At 45.3% G+C, this 17,758-nt stretch overlaps 1 protein-coding gene across 1 annotated transcript; it reads right to left on the bottom strand.

Moving 5' to 3' along the window:
• Positions 1-1,565: 1,565 nt before the first annotated feature.
• On the bottom strand, positions 1,566-10,845 carry LOC140411326 (probable G-protein coupled receptor 139). The gene is made up of 3 exons (XM_072500447.1): positions 10,687-10,845; positions 6,690-6,858; positions 1,566-2,602 (listed from the first exon to the last, which is right to left on the bottom strand). Exons 1-3 carry the CDS (start codon positions 10,843-10,845, stop codon positions 1,566-1,568), a joined length of 1,365 nt encoding a protein of 454 aa, XP_072356548.1.
• Between the last annotated feature and the right edge of the window lie 6,913 nt (positions 10,846-17,758).

Raw genomic sequence — 17,758 nt, 5'->3', positions numbered from 1 at the left:
GGGAAGAGGAAGAGGGAGCAAGCTTTCCATCTCCAAATGGTTCAGCGACCAGAGGTTGGCTCCAGGCAATGGAGTATTTGAAAATGAAGAGGAAAGCTCTTTCCATCATTTTACAGGGGACAGGGGTGGCAATTTGTGTCGTAGGCGATTTTGCTATGAGGGGTACTCACTTAGAAAGAATGGACATAAAGTCCTTGCTCTCTGTCTCGGTCTGAAGCCTGAATAAGCAAAACTACACGAAACCCAGGGCAATATGAAGCTACAATTTGAGAAAGGAATCCAGTCCCTCCTACTTTTTGATCAATGATCTTTGTTGCATCACAACATCATCTATCATTGTTCCATTGTCCTGTCAGTTAGAATGATCTACCTGCAGGAGTTGCTGCTTCAGACACTGACCATCCCGACTGACATGGCCAAGGATCTCTGCTCCCCATCCCCAAGACCTCCCCACCCCGTCCTCCCACAGCCACCCCACAAGGAAAATGGGTCCTGGTGGTGACGACCAACCTCCACACCGCTCTGCCAGAGTCTAGGCTTGACCACCCCCCACCTTGCACATCCAGCAAATTCACCATCCCCATCTTCCCCACCCCCCACCTTCTGTGTATTCCACATTCCTCATTCCCAACATTCCCCATCCCTGATGTACCACATTCCATACCTTCTCCTGTCGCCACCTTCCCAATCATGAATGTTCCACAAAGGACACCTTTGCCATCCCAACCACCCCATCCCCTAACTTTCCCACCCTCACCATGCCAATACCCCACTCCACCCCCATGCCACCAATTTCGCACCCACCTGCCCCAACAAAACATTCCCAACCCCACCCCCTTCCTCGTCACCCAACTTTCCCAATGCCCATTTTCCCATCCCCCAACTTAGCCATTCCTCAACTTGCCCCAACCCACATTTTCAATCCTCCACAATCCGCATCCACTACATTTTCCATCCTCCACATTCTCCACCCTCTCACCTTCCCATTTCCCACAAATTCCAGTCCCACCTGCTCCATCCCGCATGTTCATTAAGCCCATCTTCCACATCACCTAGTCAACCTTCCCACTCCACACACCACCTTTCCCAAACCCTATCTTCCCCATCACCCACCTTCCACAAACTCCCATATGCCACATTCCCCATCTTCCCATTCCCCACCTTCCCAATTACCCAGCCAGGCGTTACGAAAGCTCGGGACTCAGATTTAATAAAGTGTTTATTGATGAAATGAATATATTGATAAATAAATAAGAATAATGCATTGTCACAGTAATATTTCTAATATGCGAACAATTTTGTTTTTCTGTGAACCCGCTAAGTTTTACTTTTGGGAAAATGCAAGGAAATGGGAAATCAAGCAGAGGAGGTAAAGGAACGATGGTGTTTGCTGATTTATTTCCAGCACACCAGGAAATCATCTGACTCCTCTCCTGAATCATTCATATTCACCCTTGCCCATCCCTAACAGTTATTTTGTTTTCCCCACTCCTCCTGGCCTTTCCTTTCCGAGCTACCTGCTTTACCCTCTTGCATTTCAGCACTGCCTCACCATCTGATTGGTCTCAGATGTGTTGTTTACTAATTAATTTAATAATTGATATAACTGGGTATTTCAGCATGCTCTTCAATTGCTCTCTGAAGTTAGACTGAGTCAGGACATAAATCAGGGTGTTTGTGCAGCAACTTAAGTTCCGCAACATATAGGCAACATTTTCAAAGATGTAAAATGAATCTGCATCAAAGAGGTCATTTACATCAAAGAAATACAAAACATAAACAAACCACAGGAGGATGAAGCTGCAGGATATGGAGAAGAGTAAAATCATCGTCTTCCTTCTGCTCTCCATCTCCGGGTCACTGTGATTATCCCCCACGCTCTGACCTCTCAGTTGCTTACGGACCCGGCTGGTCACCAAAATGTGTCTGACTGTCAGTACGTTCAGCAGCAAAATTAAAGCGAATGGTATCAGTGGCGTTAGAACTTTTTCAAATTTTCTGAATCCAATCCAAACAGGGTCAGTAAAATAGCTCCGCTTATTTAAACACATCCAAGGTACATTGTCGATAATCCTTCGAGGTTTAAATCGAAAGTAGATGGGGATGTTTTTCACAGTGAACAGAATGTCGATAATTGCTAGGACCACAGCTGCAGTTCTCTTGGTGCAATATTTAGATTTCAGCTTCTGACAACAAATGACGACAAATCGATCAAAAGTGAAAGCGACAGTGAACCAGACAGAACAGTCTGTGGCTATACGGAGCAGGACGTAGCGAACACTACACACAGGGGTGATTCTTAGGAAATTCAATGGGAAATAATAATCATTGATTCGGTTCAGTATGACCTCAGTGATAATGACCAGAAGATCCGCTGTTGCCATAGCCACCAAGTAGCGTGTGGTGCAGGTGGAGAGGCTGCACTTTCCACGGGAAAGAATCAAAATTGACACCAAATTCACTGTAACACATAAAAAGGAAAAGAGAGTGGAATTACAGAAAATATTGCCTATTCCTGAGACCAGGCAGGAAGCATTAGCCAGATAATATGTGTGGCTTACAATTGGGTCATAGCTCAATAAATCCAACCATGACTCTTGCACTGTTTTTCAAGCGGACATGAGAATAATCTTCAGACACTCAGCTTCTAATTATGTGCCGCTGTGGGCACGCTCTGAAATGCAAAGAGCTGATATCTTCAAGCGCCCAGTTGATCCTTCTCCTTTCTTCCAGATGTCAAGATCCCGGTCCAGAACACAACATTGTATTGGTACGGGATGAGAGTGGCAAATTTAAACAAAGAAGTAACCGCATTAACATCAAGGAAAATAACAGCAATTATCGGGTAAACAGTGTTTTAACACAAGGAAAAACTTCAACTCATGCCTCACACCTTCCCGATTTCTCTATTCCAACAAAGCAACACAATAAAGTTAAAATTCTACTGATAAATAAAGTTAGCAGAACATGATTACTTGCTTATTTGTGCAGACCTTTGGAGAGAGATTGCCTTTCAGGAACAAACTGAAAATTCTTCTGTCTTGTCAGAATTCTCCTCCCAAGCTGACCACATTTGGCAAAAGTGCTGTTCAACTTAAAATTTATAGCAGACAGCAAAACTACAGATATACCTAGCCTGCATTCATTATATCCTTGTATCCCACTAAGTTCCATGGCCTGCTTAGCTTGGATTTAGCACCACTCGCCCATAAATTACCGACACTCTGGGGAATCTCCAGCAATCGGATCACAAGTTAATAGCCCATTTATCTGTAAAAAGAAGTGAATGGTCGGGATCAAGCATTTCCCACCATTTGCCACTCTTAATTACAGCTTTAACAGACATACAGTCTGGATATCACAACATAGATTCTGTAATAATATTACTGCAACAAATATATACCTCATCCAGGCTATTAAAACATTACTGCCACAAATATAATTATTATATGTAATATATAACAATTTCTACTTACATCAGACCTTCCCCCTAACTAGCAATATGAAGAGATTGTTTATTTTTTAAAGCCAAACTTGCAACTGCCAGTGTAAAAAAATCATCCGAGCCTATGTTGAAATCATTGCATTCAACTGATCAACAGGACTCTATGCGAATGAATATGCCGCTTCCCAACAATTTCACGCAAAAGCTGCGTTTGTCCAAAAAGACACCTTTTATCAGCAGATTTATGAACTTTCAGTCAGCTCTTACAAAATGTTGTTTAAAACTAATACTATTGGGGAAACGGACAGGCCCCAAATTTTCTTTGAATAGCAGACGGGAACCCAGAGCTCTTTTTCTATTTGTAAAACTGTAAGGAAGGGTACTTCACCCCAGGAATGATAACTCTGACCAATAATTATAATCTATGTCAAAACACATGTTAATTTAAACACAGAATTAACAAGCTTAGCATCAAATAAATAACTTTGTTAACAGGTCTTAAATAAAATTTTAAAACGTGTACTTACTGTCTGCACCTAACTCACTCATTCCAATTAAACAACCCAATACAGTTCAAATATCATTTCTACGTAAAGTTGACAAAATAGGTTACTTGCTTATCTCGGTGTAGACCTTTTGGAGAAAGAGAGACTTTTTGAACAGCAGATCCAATACACTGCATCTTAATAGGCCCTGGCAGAATTTGCATAACTGCTGTTCAACATAAAAGCTGATTACACACTGCAAAACTACAGCAATACAAGGCTCGTCCCATTAATTTCATCATTGCATCCCACTATAATGTCCCGTCACTTAATCAGCTAGCACAAAATACAATCTCTCATAAATGATCTATTACCCAGGGGATTTCCAGAAACAATAACAATGTTTCATTAGCTTTCTGTATGAAAAGACATAAATAGATAGAAACAACGTTTACCTAATGTTTTACTTATCTTAAAATAAGTTTTAACAGAAACACAGTCTGGGTATCATAATCAAGGTTCTTTAATAATATGACTGCAACAGATATTACCTTAACCAGGCTTTGAAGAGCATTCCTGCAACAGATATGAAAAGCAATGGAAATATACCAATTCTGTACATTCCTCACACTTAACCCCTTAACAGAATGAACTAGCAATATGAAAATATGGCTTCATTTTGCATAACATTTTCAATTTTAAACACTACTTATTACTATACACTCACATTGCTCTATATGATACATATCCCCTCATATTTATGCATGAACATTTAAACAGCAGTATAGTACATTTAAGTCTGTCTTTCCCAATTTTGACGTTCCATTCTTCTTTCATCTCAAATGATGATAAAATATCGGCATTCACATTCTCTCTTCCTGCCACATGTATAACTTTCAAGTTAAATTGTTGTAGCAATAAATTCCATCCAATAAGTATTTTGTTTCAATCTTTAAACTTCACCAAATACTTCAATGGATTATGGTTTGTGTAAACAATTATCGCTGATGAATTTGTAGCAACATCAATGCCAAAAGGTTGCAAAGCCAATGCCAAACCCAACGCCTCCTTCTCAATGGTCGAATACATCCTTTGACGAGTATTTGGCTTTTGGGGGGTGGGGGAGCAAACAAGTCTTTCCATAGCTTCTTCATTTCTTGTAACATAACAGCACCAAGGCCCACATCACTGGCATCAATGGCCACCTGAAATTGCTTGTGGTAATTCGGTGTGATTCAAACTGATGCGACAGCTAGCATAGTTTTCAGTTTGTCAGTACCTCCAAATGGTCAGCCATCCAAAGGAATTTCTAGTTCTGTCTTCCAAGGTCAGTCAGTTGTAAGGTGCCTTTTGTGGTGATTCCTTTATTTCCCATTCCTTTTACTTGGTGGTTATCATTTTGATCATGGATATTTTCTGGACATATACCTTTAAGGCGAAAGAGCAAGCAAGGAACTCAAACGTTGTAAAATAATGAACTGTGGAGTTTTTGAACAGCAGAACTCAGACTTTGTGGCACCCGAGAGATCGGAGGTAGGCGGTTCAATTGGTTGGCTGGTAGCCAATGAATTGGCAAAGGGCCATATTCTGCCCGGTGACAGGCAATAATGGGTCCTACCTGAGTGGAATTGTTTTCAGATCACCATAGAAAGGACATTCGGAGCCTGGACGCTGAGTTGAGCAGCTGTGAATGTGTATCTTTCTCTTTCACATTCTCTCTCTCGCTCTCTCTTCCTCCATTAATGCTGCCTAATGAGGATGTCTGTACCTGCGGAGAGCTTCTTTAGACTTGGATGAATCTGTATTGAAAACCATTATGGACTGAAAACAAAAACCTCGAACTGAAGGGCTAGACTGTAGAAAGGAGTACGAGAAGGCTAACGTATGAAAAAGCTGAACTATAATACAACCATTTGAAACAAAGACCCTTATCCTTTTACTTCCATCATTGTATTTACACCTTTTTCCCCTCTGTGTTTGTTTGTCAGTCTTGCGTTTGTGTGTACAGAGAGTGGGGGTGAGATAACGAGGTAGGTTAGTAATTAGATAATAGTTAACCACTTTCATCTACTGCATAGTTAATTATAGTTATTGTTATTAATTTTTCAAAATGTGTTTACATTTACATACCTGATGACTGTCGTCTTTTGTCAGCGAAAGTCCAGAGCCCGCGGATATTTTCGAAGAATTAATTGTCAATTTAAATTGTGCTGCGACTCAGGGTAAAGTGAGGCTGGAATTGACCGCGCACTAGCCCAGGGTGGCGGAACACAGTGGAACAACCATCATGGTGAAATGTGGCGTGGGGTTTCTGCCAAAAGGGACACAATATCAGAAATCTCAGAACTTCTCTTCTCGTCGATGGCATTGTGAAGTGCCCAATCGCTTTAAGTTTCTCATTCCATGCGTTAATCTGACCATGACCAACAATGTGGCTTCATAATGTGATTTAGCTTTGGTAAACAGACGTTGAGTCAGGTTTACCACCAAATCATCCCACTGTGGACAATCGAGCAAATCCTTCAGATGTTCCAAAAGCTCCTTTCGCAGTGACCTGAACACCACCAAACCTGCAGTGTACACTGCACAATTGTGTAGTCCAGTTAGTCTTCACAATGTTGCTCACGCATTATTCATTCCAAATGGCACCAATTTAAACTGATGCAGGCCATTTGGTGATACAAAAGCCAGAATCTCCTTCACCCTTTCTGTTAAAGGTACTGCTCAGTATACTTTTAGTAAATAAACTTTAGTATTACAGTTTGCTTGTCCAACACACAATCGTTTCATTCCATCTGGTTTTGGTACCATCAGAATAGTTGATCTCCAATCATTGTAAATGACTTCAATGATATTCTTAAGCATGCTTGCAATCTCCATTTTTGTATCTGCGCGATCTTTGTATCTGTAGCCATCTAAAATGGCCACCTGCAAAAGATCATGGGAATTGTGGTCAGCTTGAACACAGACAGGAACACAGCCTCTGTGTATTGTGCAAAGAAGCCAGGCCTGACTGAAACTTGTACCCATAAAGAGTCAATCACCATTTCCGCCAGGACAATCAAGTTTGAATCATGGAGTTGCAACAGTAGCAGACAAACCGGCGCCACTTGCCATTAGTTGTAAAGGCTGTTGTGCCTATGACAGTGGTAGCTAGGACCCGCCCAGCCACTGAGGTATCCGCCCCTAATTGGCCAGGATCAATGAGGGTGATCGGAACTCTATCGATCTATTGGATCTGGAGTTCGGACCACCCCAAAGGGCGCGAAAGCCCAGGGGGATAAGAAGAACTGCAAACCGAAAGATCGGCCTCTTTTGGACCAGCCTGTGTGAGACCAATTGCAGCATATCAACTAGCCAAGTTCAAGGACCCACGATCACTACCTGAAGGACGAGCCCGGCCGCGACAAACCTGAAGACTTCCAACCGACCCACGTGGACATAGTTAAAGGCCTGATCTCTTGCACAGAGCCGGTCACCCCGAAGTGAAGTAAAGGTCATCTTAGTGATTAGGTCTAGTTTAGTGCGTAAACTAAATATCATTGCATATAGAAATAAGTCTTGTCTTATTAATAAACTGTCTTTGAACTAGTACACCAGTCGTGTGGTCATTCAGTCAATATAGGAAACAGCTTGTGGTTCACAGAGAAATAAAGAAGACAACACAGTCAAAATGTTGGCAGCACGGTAGCCTTGTGGACAGCGCAATTGCTTCACAGCTCCAGGTTCGATTCCGGCTTGGGTCACTGTCTGTGCGGAATCTGCACATCCTCCCCGTGTGTGCGTGGGTTTCCTCCGGGTGCTCTGGTTTCCTCCCACAGTCCAAAGATGTGCAGATTAGGTGGATTGGCCATGACAAATTGCCCTTAATGTCCAAAATTGCTCTTAGTGTTGGGTGGGGTTACTGGGTTATGGGGATAGGGTGGCGGTGTAGACCTTGGGTAGGGTGCTCTTTCCAAGAGTCGGTGCAGACTCGATGGGCCGAATGGCCTCCTTCAGCACTGTAAATTCTATGATAATATGAATGTTGTCTTTAAAGTCTGATTCCACTTATCAAAGGCCACCTTTCTAAAGCTCCTTCTGATGCTGGATGATGCACTTTATTCCTCAGCTATTAATAACTTCCCTGAATAACGTTGCGATAAAATTGGATCCCTGATCCGACTAGATATCTTTTGTTAGCCCGTATGTGGCTAAAACAAAGTTAAGTCCACTACAACCTTCTTTGCTGCAATATTTTGCAACAGAATTGCTTCCGGAAATCTAGCAACCACACCCATTATTGTCAACAAACATTGATTACTTTTTATCATCTTAACAATTGAGGCCTCAACAAATGTTTCCTCAAATGCAAGAATGGGTATTAAGGTAGCTGGCTTGCTTGTTGTTTAAGATTTTCCAATACCAATCAAGTATGACATGTATGGCAAAGTTCAACTACATCCCGCTGCAGGACAGGCCAATGAAAATGTTTTTGTATATTTACTGGAGTTGTCCTTACTCCTAAATGACCCCCTACAGGAATCTCATGTGCTACCCACAGAACTTCATTTCTATAACGCACTGTTAATACCATGTGATCAAGTGCTGACCTTTTATCATCAACCTGAACATTTAAAGGGCTTCACTTCCTTATTAATATATTATTTATTGTGTAATAACACTCCTGGCTACTCAGATTCTATCTCTGTGTATGCTTTCTGATCAACTTTATCTCTGAATTCCTCTGTTGTAATTCTCCTAATTTTCTGGAACTAAAGATATGCGGAATTTTGCGGTCCACCAGTCCTGCACGTCGCACCCCCGTCGGCAGCAGGATTCCCCATTCCCGTAGCTGGCCAATGGAGTACCCGATTGTGGGCCGACCCTCGCCGTCAGCAAACGTGGTGTGGGTGTGCTACCGGCGGGCCGGAGGATCCGCTGACAGAGAATTCCACAGCTGACCTCCACCCTCCACTTGCTCTTGTTCTTTATCAGTCATCTGGTTAAAGGCTGGACCTGATAAATGAACCTCAATCTCGCTATCCGTACTCCTTGTTTTCTCCGCCTCATGTCTCAACCTGTGATTTTGTGATTTTATTCCCACACAATCTAGTAACACCACTCGGATATGATTCTTGAAACACCTCAGTCGCTTCACTTTCCACTGCCTTTCAACCACAGTAGGCATCACTCGCTATATAATTACCCACGAAGGACTGGACCTGCCTGTAAAAGATAATTACACTGCAGCCACTTCACCAGTTTTACATAATGGAATACGACACACTTCATTGTGATCCCACATTTTACCACTTTATCGGGCAATTTTAATCTGAACTACATACCTCTGTCTCTCACCCATTAAAGATTGACTTCCTCCTGTATGCCTGAAGGTCTTAATCTCTTTACATACCCGCCTTGTCGACATGTGTAAACCCTACCCCACATCTAAAATATTTAAACAAACCAGACACCTTCCTAACATGCACCCTCTGAGCCAGTGTGCAGTATTGTGCACCTCTTGAGAGGTAACCACATTTTTTTCCCATTTTAATAAACCCTGTTAGTTTATCCTGTTTGTCTTCCTAGTTTTTATCTTAAGACATCAACACCGTGACTTGGTGGATCCAAACTTATTACAATGAAAACATTGAACTTTTCTTCAATCTCTTCCACACCCAGACGATTCCTTTCTGACCTGAGCTGAAAAGTCATCAATATCTCCGAGACTTGCTTTGCCTTCACAACCTGCAGTCTTCTCATTTCCCCAGCTCATATCCTTCACAGTTTAAAATTGATGTTGAACTACAAACCTTGATTTATGAACTAATTGACAGTGCTCTGCTACCAGTCGAGTAATTTTAACCCTTTGCTCTTTCACAGCAGTTCTCACTACTCTAGGAAGTGAATCTTCACATTGGTCAACAAATAACTATGTCCCCATGGGTTTCATGCGTTCGGTCAATTTTTAATTCTCTTAACCACATATCAAAATTATTTTGTTTAATTCTTTCAAATTCCATATACATCTGACATGATTCCTTCCATAGATTTCTAAACTTTCATCCATAGGAATCTGGCACTAGTCCATATGCATTTAATTGGCTTTTATCACCTCATCATAATCCCTAGATAGCTCCTCTGCTAACAATGCAAACACTTCACTCGCTCCATCTAACAATTTTGTTTGAACCAACAATACCCACATGGTATTTGGCTAATTTCTCAACGAGACAAAAGACGTTTTTCGACATCTTTCTCGTCAACCGTCGGAAGTTCATGAATATATTCAAACATTTTCACTCGAGGCTTTTGACAAAGAGGGGTCCTGCCTTCCTCTGAACTTGCCTCTGTAGTGATCTCTGTATATGTATATACATAAAGAGTTAATGGTTAGTCAGTACAGTCAACTGATCACTAGAGGACAACACTAATAGGGGGTATAAATACAGGCTCAATCTGTTTCCCCGTTCTCTTTGGGTGTGTTGTGACTAGAGAACAGAAGCGTAGAGGTAGCTCAGAGAACAAGTATAATATTCATAGTTAATCCAATCCTATCTTGTTTAATTTAACTGCTAGTAAAAGTATTGATAAAAGTATTGAAGAATCAAACTCACAAGTTAATTGATTAGTTACTCAATAAATTATTCGCTATCACGAGATGACTTTGAGTATTCATCATCATCAAAGTTAAGAACTTCTCGGCATAAACAAATGTGTAACACGCATTACTTCAAGTAATATAACATGCTACCAGGAGAAGTAATATAATACAACAGCCTCAATGTCCGCATTTAACTGCAAACTTTTCAGTTTGTAATCTATTTGCAGATTCATTTTCCGAACTTCAAAATCTCTCTGCTTGTCTTTTCCCTCTACCGTTGCTGCTCTTTCCTTTACCTTTTCTTCTTCGTTTGCCTCTTTCCTTTTCATCCCTTGCTCATCTTTCCATTTCCACAATAAGTTTCCTCATTTCAATTTTCTTTTGAGGAGCTCAAGCTTTTCCTCCATTTCAAAATGTTTCACTCGTAATTAAATTTTAGCTAGTTCTAGTGATTCCGAATGATGCCTTTGGTGAATTTAAATGCTGAGCTATCACTTTAATTATCTCCAACGTCTGCACCCCTTCAGGTAAAGTCAATTGCAGTTTGACCGCCAAAGCCAAAAGTTTTGTTTTAACCACTCTTTGCAAAACAACTAGAGTAACCTCTTCCACACCCAGGAAACTCGTCCTCACTGAAAGAGTAATCTTACCAGTAAATTCCCACTTAAACTGAGTGATCACTCTGATTAATAAGTATCCTTTATTTCAAACAAGCTTTAATTTAAGAATAGAATTACCCACATTTAGAGCAAAGAAGCTAGTTTTACAATTATCAGTTAAAGAGCTCTTAAACATAAGGGAAATCTCAAACTGATGCCTTACACCATCGCCATATATATTCCAACTAAGCAACCCAAGATGGTTCAAATGCCACTTAGAAGTAAAGTTAACACAACGCTTTCCCTGCTTATTTGTGCAGACCATTGGAGAGAGTTCCCTTTCAGGAAGTCTGAAAATCCTTCTGTCTTATCAGACTCTTGTGCCCAGCCAGACTGCATTTGGCAAGCCTGCTATTCAACTCAAACCTTCTGGCAGACTGAAAAACTGCACACAGATCTGGCTTCTCCCATTGATTATATAATCTGTAGCCCACTAGGTTCCATGACCTGCTTAGCTAGGACTGACCACCACTCCTTGTAAAATTATCTGTACTCCAGTGAATCTCCAGCAATCAAAACACATTTCCATTGGTTGCTTGAATTTTAAATAATCAAGTGGTTGTCATCAATAATGGCCACGCCTTTTACAACACAGAAGCACAGCTTTAGCTGATATAGAGACTGGACACCTTAACATAGATTAGTTAGTCACATTAGTGCCACGAACATAAAATATATTATGTAACAATTTCTGCATTCAGCACGCAGACCAAAACCAAAAAACAGCTTGTAAGCCGTTTTCCAGGCACTTTTTAAAATGCTGTGATTTCCAGGAACAGCAACAACCAGTGTCCTTGAATTCAACAATAATGTTCTTAATCCTTCGTGATGAAAGATTTTCTGTGACTAAAGCAGCCATGAGGAGGTGAATTCCGGAAACCAGCACATGTGCATAATTTCAGAACTTCATTTGTTATAAACCCTTACCTGGAACACCAATTATGGCAAGTATCAAGTAGTATATTTTCCTGACCATCTGAATTGGTCGATGCATTTTCTGTGTGGAGTGAATCTCTTCCGTTGATAAGCAACCAATGTCTCTCAATTAAACTGCATTCATTTTATACTCTCCAGGATCTCTCCAGGGAAGCTGAGGTTAGAAAACGGTTCAAGTTTTTTTTTGTAATTTCCCACAAACAAGTTTCGACAGCTGAATGAATTCCCTTGTAGAAACTCTGTGATGCAATTGTACTCCATCCACCTCCTTACCACAAGAGTGTACAAGTCCCATCACATGTAATAAAAAACAATTGGAAGCTATATTAACCAGCATTAGAATCGTTCCTGTAAACAGCATGATTCCCATATTTAGATTTCATATCATTTCACCCAATGGCCTTTGTCTTTATTATTTTTTACATTATTTTTATTCAAAATTTTTGTCAAATACATAATTTTTGCATAACCGTGCGCAACCATTAACATAACAAAATGAAGTAAAAGTTAATCATATATACAAAGAAAAGAACAATACAACATAACAATTCTCCTCCCCCCCCCTCCCCGGGATGCCGCTGCTGCTGAACATTACTGCTCTCCTAGAAAGTCGAGGAATGGCTGCCACCTCCGAGAGAACCCCCTCAAGGCAAACTTTATTTTCTCGAGACTGAGAAAGCCAGCCATGTCACTAACCCAGGTCTCTACACTCGGGGGCTTCGAGTCCTCCCACATTAAAAGGATGCGTCTCTGGGCTACCAGGGAGGCAAAGGCCAATACGACGGCCTGTTTCGCTTCCTGAACTCCCGGGACGTCTGACACACCAAAGATCGCTATCACTGGACTCGGCACCACCCGCGTGTTTAAGATCTTGGACATTGCCAGAGCAAAACCCTGCCAGAAACTCTCAAGAGCCGGCCATGCCCTGAAGATATGGACATGATCTGCAGGGCTTCCCGCACACCTCGCACATTTATCCTCAACCCCAAAGAGCTTGCTCATCCTGGTTGCCGTCATGTGTGCCCGGTGGACCGCCTTAAACTGGATTAAGCTAAGCCTGGATCATGATGATGAAGAATTAACCCTGTTTAGGGCATCCGTCCACAGGCCCGCATCTAGCTCCCCACCTAGCTTCTTCTCCTATTTACCATTAAGTTCCTCCACTGGGGCTTCCTCCGCCTCCTGAAATTCCTGGTAGATGTCCGACACCTTCCCCTCCCCTACCCAGGTGCCGGAGACCGCCCTATCCTGTATCCTGTGTGGGGGTAGCAGCGGAAATGACACCACCTGTTTTTTTAGAAAGGCGCGTACCTGAAGGTATCTGAAAGCATTTCCAGGGGGCAAACTGAATTTCTCCTCCAGCGCTTTCAGGCTGGGAAAGGTCCCGTCTATGAACAGGTCCCCCATCCTTTTAATGCCTGCCCTATGCCAGCTTTGAAACCCTCCGTCTATCTTGCTCTGGACAAATCTGTGATTGTTGCGTTGCCTTTGTCTTTATTTACCATTCAGTAATGCTAACGTCAGCGTGCCCAGTTTGGGCAGTTCCTTTACACTCTCGCATATGGCGGCTCTCTTTCACCAGTTGAAATTCAATTGGAGAAATCTTCGAGTCCAAGGCAGATTATCGATGGGTAACACACAGCTGCTGTTGGCCATTTGGCACATGTTTCTCTTTCACACTCTCTGGAAGATCAGTTCAGCTAATCTCACTCCCCTTTATCCTCATCATTGGCGGGATTCTCCCCAGGCCGACTGGGAAATCGGGAAAGGAGATTGGGGGGAGAATTGGTCGTGAAGCCAAAATCATGGTGGGTGCCGGGCGCGCACCAATTTGTAATGTCCGGCACCTCAACAGCAGCATCAATGCGTTCTCCTCCGCATGTACAGTAAACGATGTTTCCATATCATTAACGGTGTGGGACTGCGAGGGGCAGGATGGGAGAGGGGGACATGCGGGGGCAGGGTCTTCAATGCAGGCCGGAACCACCGTGTATCCCTTTGGATCTGGTTGAGCACAGAGGTATGCACCATGCTACATGTCTGACCTTCAACCCTGCAGACAATGGGCAATGGGATTCAACCTTGAATGGTGGCCTTGTGCGTAGTCACGGCAGCCCTGGAATGCACAGGCTGTGCTATCTGGTGGTGATTGAGGAGGACGTTTCAGTCGCGAAGCCTGCCCCAGAGGCACGGGAGTCAGTCGCTTAGGATGGAAGGCATTCGCCCAACAGGCCGAGGAGGAGGAGGTGCAAAGGAGGTTCCGCATAAAGCCTCATGTGTACCGGCAGCACATGTGATCCCAGGACCTGCCGGATCGAGCATGCCGTCTAAGACATATCCACCAGATCATGGTGCATCTGGCACCCCGGGGGAATGGGGGAGTACACCCGTTCCCATTGGCCATCAAGGTGATGGTCGCCCGGATCCTTTATGAAACGGGAAACTTCCAAGCGCTGAGTGGGGGCTTATCGGGAATCTCACAGAGCTCGGTGATTGATGGGATACATGTCACCCTACGAGCTCCGGTACAGGACAGGCTGGTCTTCACAAACTGAAAGGGGTTCCTCTCGATGAACGTGCAGCTGGTGTGTGACCATGAGATGTGCATCATGCACCTCTTCACCCGAAACCTGGGCATTATGCACATCTGCGCCCGAAACCCAGGTAGTGCGCGCGGCGCCTTTACCTTGGCGCACTTGGCGGTTCATGAACTCTTTGAGGCGCCCAGACCAAGGTCGCAATGCTCGCAGCCATGGAGGGCAGGGAGTGGAACTCATCCCTCTAGGACTGCGCCATTTCACCCAGGGACTGGGCCACCACATTCTGGGTCTGTGCTACATCGGACAGTGACTGTGCCACCTCCCTCTGGGTCTGTGGCATGGTGGCCAGCACCCGGGCAATGCTGCCCTCAGTCATGGTCCCCCTGTGACTGGGCCATGCCCAGGAGTGCTGCTGCAAAATCCAGGTGGCCCTGGCACATGGCTGCCTGTGAGAGGGTAGCCCTGACCTGGGCCTTGGCCACTGACAGTGCAGAGTGGCCCAGGCCTTGGACATCTTGACCCATGGCCGAAACCTTTGCCCTCAAGGCTTCCATTGCAGATACTGCACGTACGGTGTTGACCTCAGTAGTACGCATGTTCGGCACCACCTCCTGCCCTACAGCAGGTTCACCAGCTCTAACTGCACCTTCAGGCGATGGGTGGTTGCCGACTCCCCTCATGTAGTCCCTGGCTCTGAGACTGCATCTCCACAATAGATGGGACCGCCCTTTCCTGAATGCCGAAACTTGCCCACAAGGCAGCTGGTCCATGGGAAAGGGTCACCGTCCCACCGTCCACCCCTTCGGGGGATCCTCCCTCCACCTGCTGTACTGCTCCACGTGAGTGATGTGCACCAGATCCTGCCACAAGGCCCACTTCACTGAATTGCCCAGCCCAGGTGAGTGTCTCTGGGATGGTGGAGGGTGTTGGAGACAGCTCTGATGGGAAGTCAATTTCATCCCCAGACTGGTGCTCTGGGGTACCTCTGGCTGCAGGTCGAGGGCGCCCACCCGTGCCCGTGTCTGCATCCTCCTCGCTGCTCTCCTGGTATTGGGGTTGGGGACACCAGAAGGGCCCGCATCATCGCCCGGTGATCCTGTAAGACACAATTCGTGACCCATGATTGGAGGGTGATGGTGAGAGGAGGGTGTTGCGGTGGTGAGAGGGTGGTGAGGGGGTGGTGGGAGAGAGGGGTGGTGTGGGGGTGGGGTGGGGTGATGAGGGAGTGGTGTGGGGGTGGGCCGGGGTGCTGTGGGGGTGGTGTGAGGGTGGGGTGGGATGGTGTGGGGGTGGTATGCGGATGGTGTGGGGGTGGGGTGGGGTGGTGTGGTGTGGGGTGGGGTGAGGGAGGGATGGTGTGGGTGTGGGGCGAGGCGGTGTGTGGGTGGTGTGGGTGTGGGGTGGGGTGGTGGTGGGGTGGGTGTGGTGCCCATGCGTGCCATGGGAATCCACCATGCAGCGAGGAGCTCACTTGGTTGCCCGATTCAGATCTCCGTCTCGGTGACTGCCCTCTCTCCGAGCCAACCTACAAAGTCCAGTGCCCGCTGTTCCGCAACTGCTGAGGTCAAGCGGTCCCGCTGCGGTCCCCTCTCTCACTGTGGTTATTCGCCATCTTCTCCTGCGGGAGGGAGGAGACAGAAAGTGGACAGTGTTCGGCAGTCAGACCCGTGCCACACTCGGTGGAGCAGCTGGTGGCGTCCGTGGTCAGGGCACCAGCCATGGTGGCCGATATGGGTGTTGACATTTGTTGCAGTGCGGGGTGCGTGCACACCGCCGGCGGGTGGGGTTTGGTGTGGGGGAGGGGGGTTACAGGTGTTTTGGATGGGCGTTAGTGCCAGGGGCACAATTCTGCCTACTCACCCTGACTGCGCTGAGAAACTGGTGCAGCGTCTTCCAGCATTGCTGTCCAGTCCTGATGGTGGTGCCCACGGCACTCACAGCCTCTGCCACCAACGCCCAGGCCCATTGTATGATGGCAGTTGGCATCCTCCTTCCCACCTTGGGGAACAGGGTGTCCCACCTTTCTTCCATGGCGTCCAGCAGGGACCTGAGCTCTGCATCTATGAATCGGCTTCCGCTCTCTGTGCTGTCGTCTTCCTGGCTGGAATGAGTGCGTGTGGGGATTGGAGAACTAACCTGCGGCTGAAGTTTGTCAGTCTCCTGTTGTGCAAAATCGCTCTATTTACTTATTGAGCCTTCATCACATTGCTGGCAGTCCCTCTGAGCTACAGAGGAAGGGTTCCTGGCCTCATCCTCATGCACACTTCTAAATGGGCCTCCACCAAGACAAGCATCTGCTGGGTGGCACCCTGCGTCTCCTCCTCTTTATTTCCCCTCGGTTAAAATGTTTGTGCAGGAGACAGTCACAAATGCTTCTCTCCATCTCTGGGAGGAAGCCATGGGAGTCACTGGGACGGAATGACAAGATCACGAGGCTGCAAACCTTTCTCCGCCCATTTAAACCTGGGGAATAGGCACAGACACAGATTAATAATGTGAGGATCTACATCTCGTCCAGCCATAACTCCTCTTATTTAGGTGTGATAGTAATTCCACTCCGTGCCCAGGGTAACTCCAGGTAATGAATTGTAACTAGGGGCTGATTCCCGTCTCCAGCTGACATCACAAATGGAGCCGAGGACCAAACAATGAATCTTTGAGACACAAACCCTCGCATATTGATGGACCCTTAACTGCAACAATGAAAGGCCCCTCACATTTGTATTGTCTAAAACATTGATCCTTAGTAACCTAACCTTACATGCCCGCCACATCACATGGGAAACCTTCTACTTTTGGCTTGTTCTACGCCTCACTGACCCAGGGTCTGAGTTTAGGTGGGAACCGGATTAATCGGCAGCACGGGAGCACAGTGGTTAGCACTGTTGCTTCACAGCTCCAGGGTCCCAGGTTCAATTCCCGGCTTGGGTCATTGTCTGCGTGGAGGCTGCACTGTCTTTCTGTGTTTGTGTGGGTTTCCTCCGGGTGCCCCGGTTTCTTCCCACAAGTCCAAATATGTGCAGGTTAGGTGGATTGGCCGTAGGGAGATACGGCAGAGGTGTGGGCTTAAGTAGGGTGCTTTTTCCAAGGTGCAGACCCGACGGGCC

The sequence above is a fragment of the Scyliorhinus torazame genome, chromosome 4 (assembly GCF_047496885.1).
Source record: "Scyliorhinus torazame isolate Kashiwa2021f chromosome 4, sScyTor2.1, whole genome shotgun sequence".
Lineage (NCBI taxonomy): Eukaryota > Metazoa > Chordata > Chondrichthyes > Carcharhiniformes > Scyliorhinidae > Scyliorhinus > Scyliorhinus torazame.
Note: the sequence above shows the minus strand (reverse complement) of the source record. Positions and strands in the feature narration are given on the sequence as shown.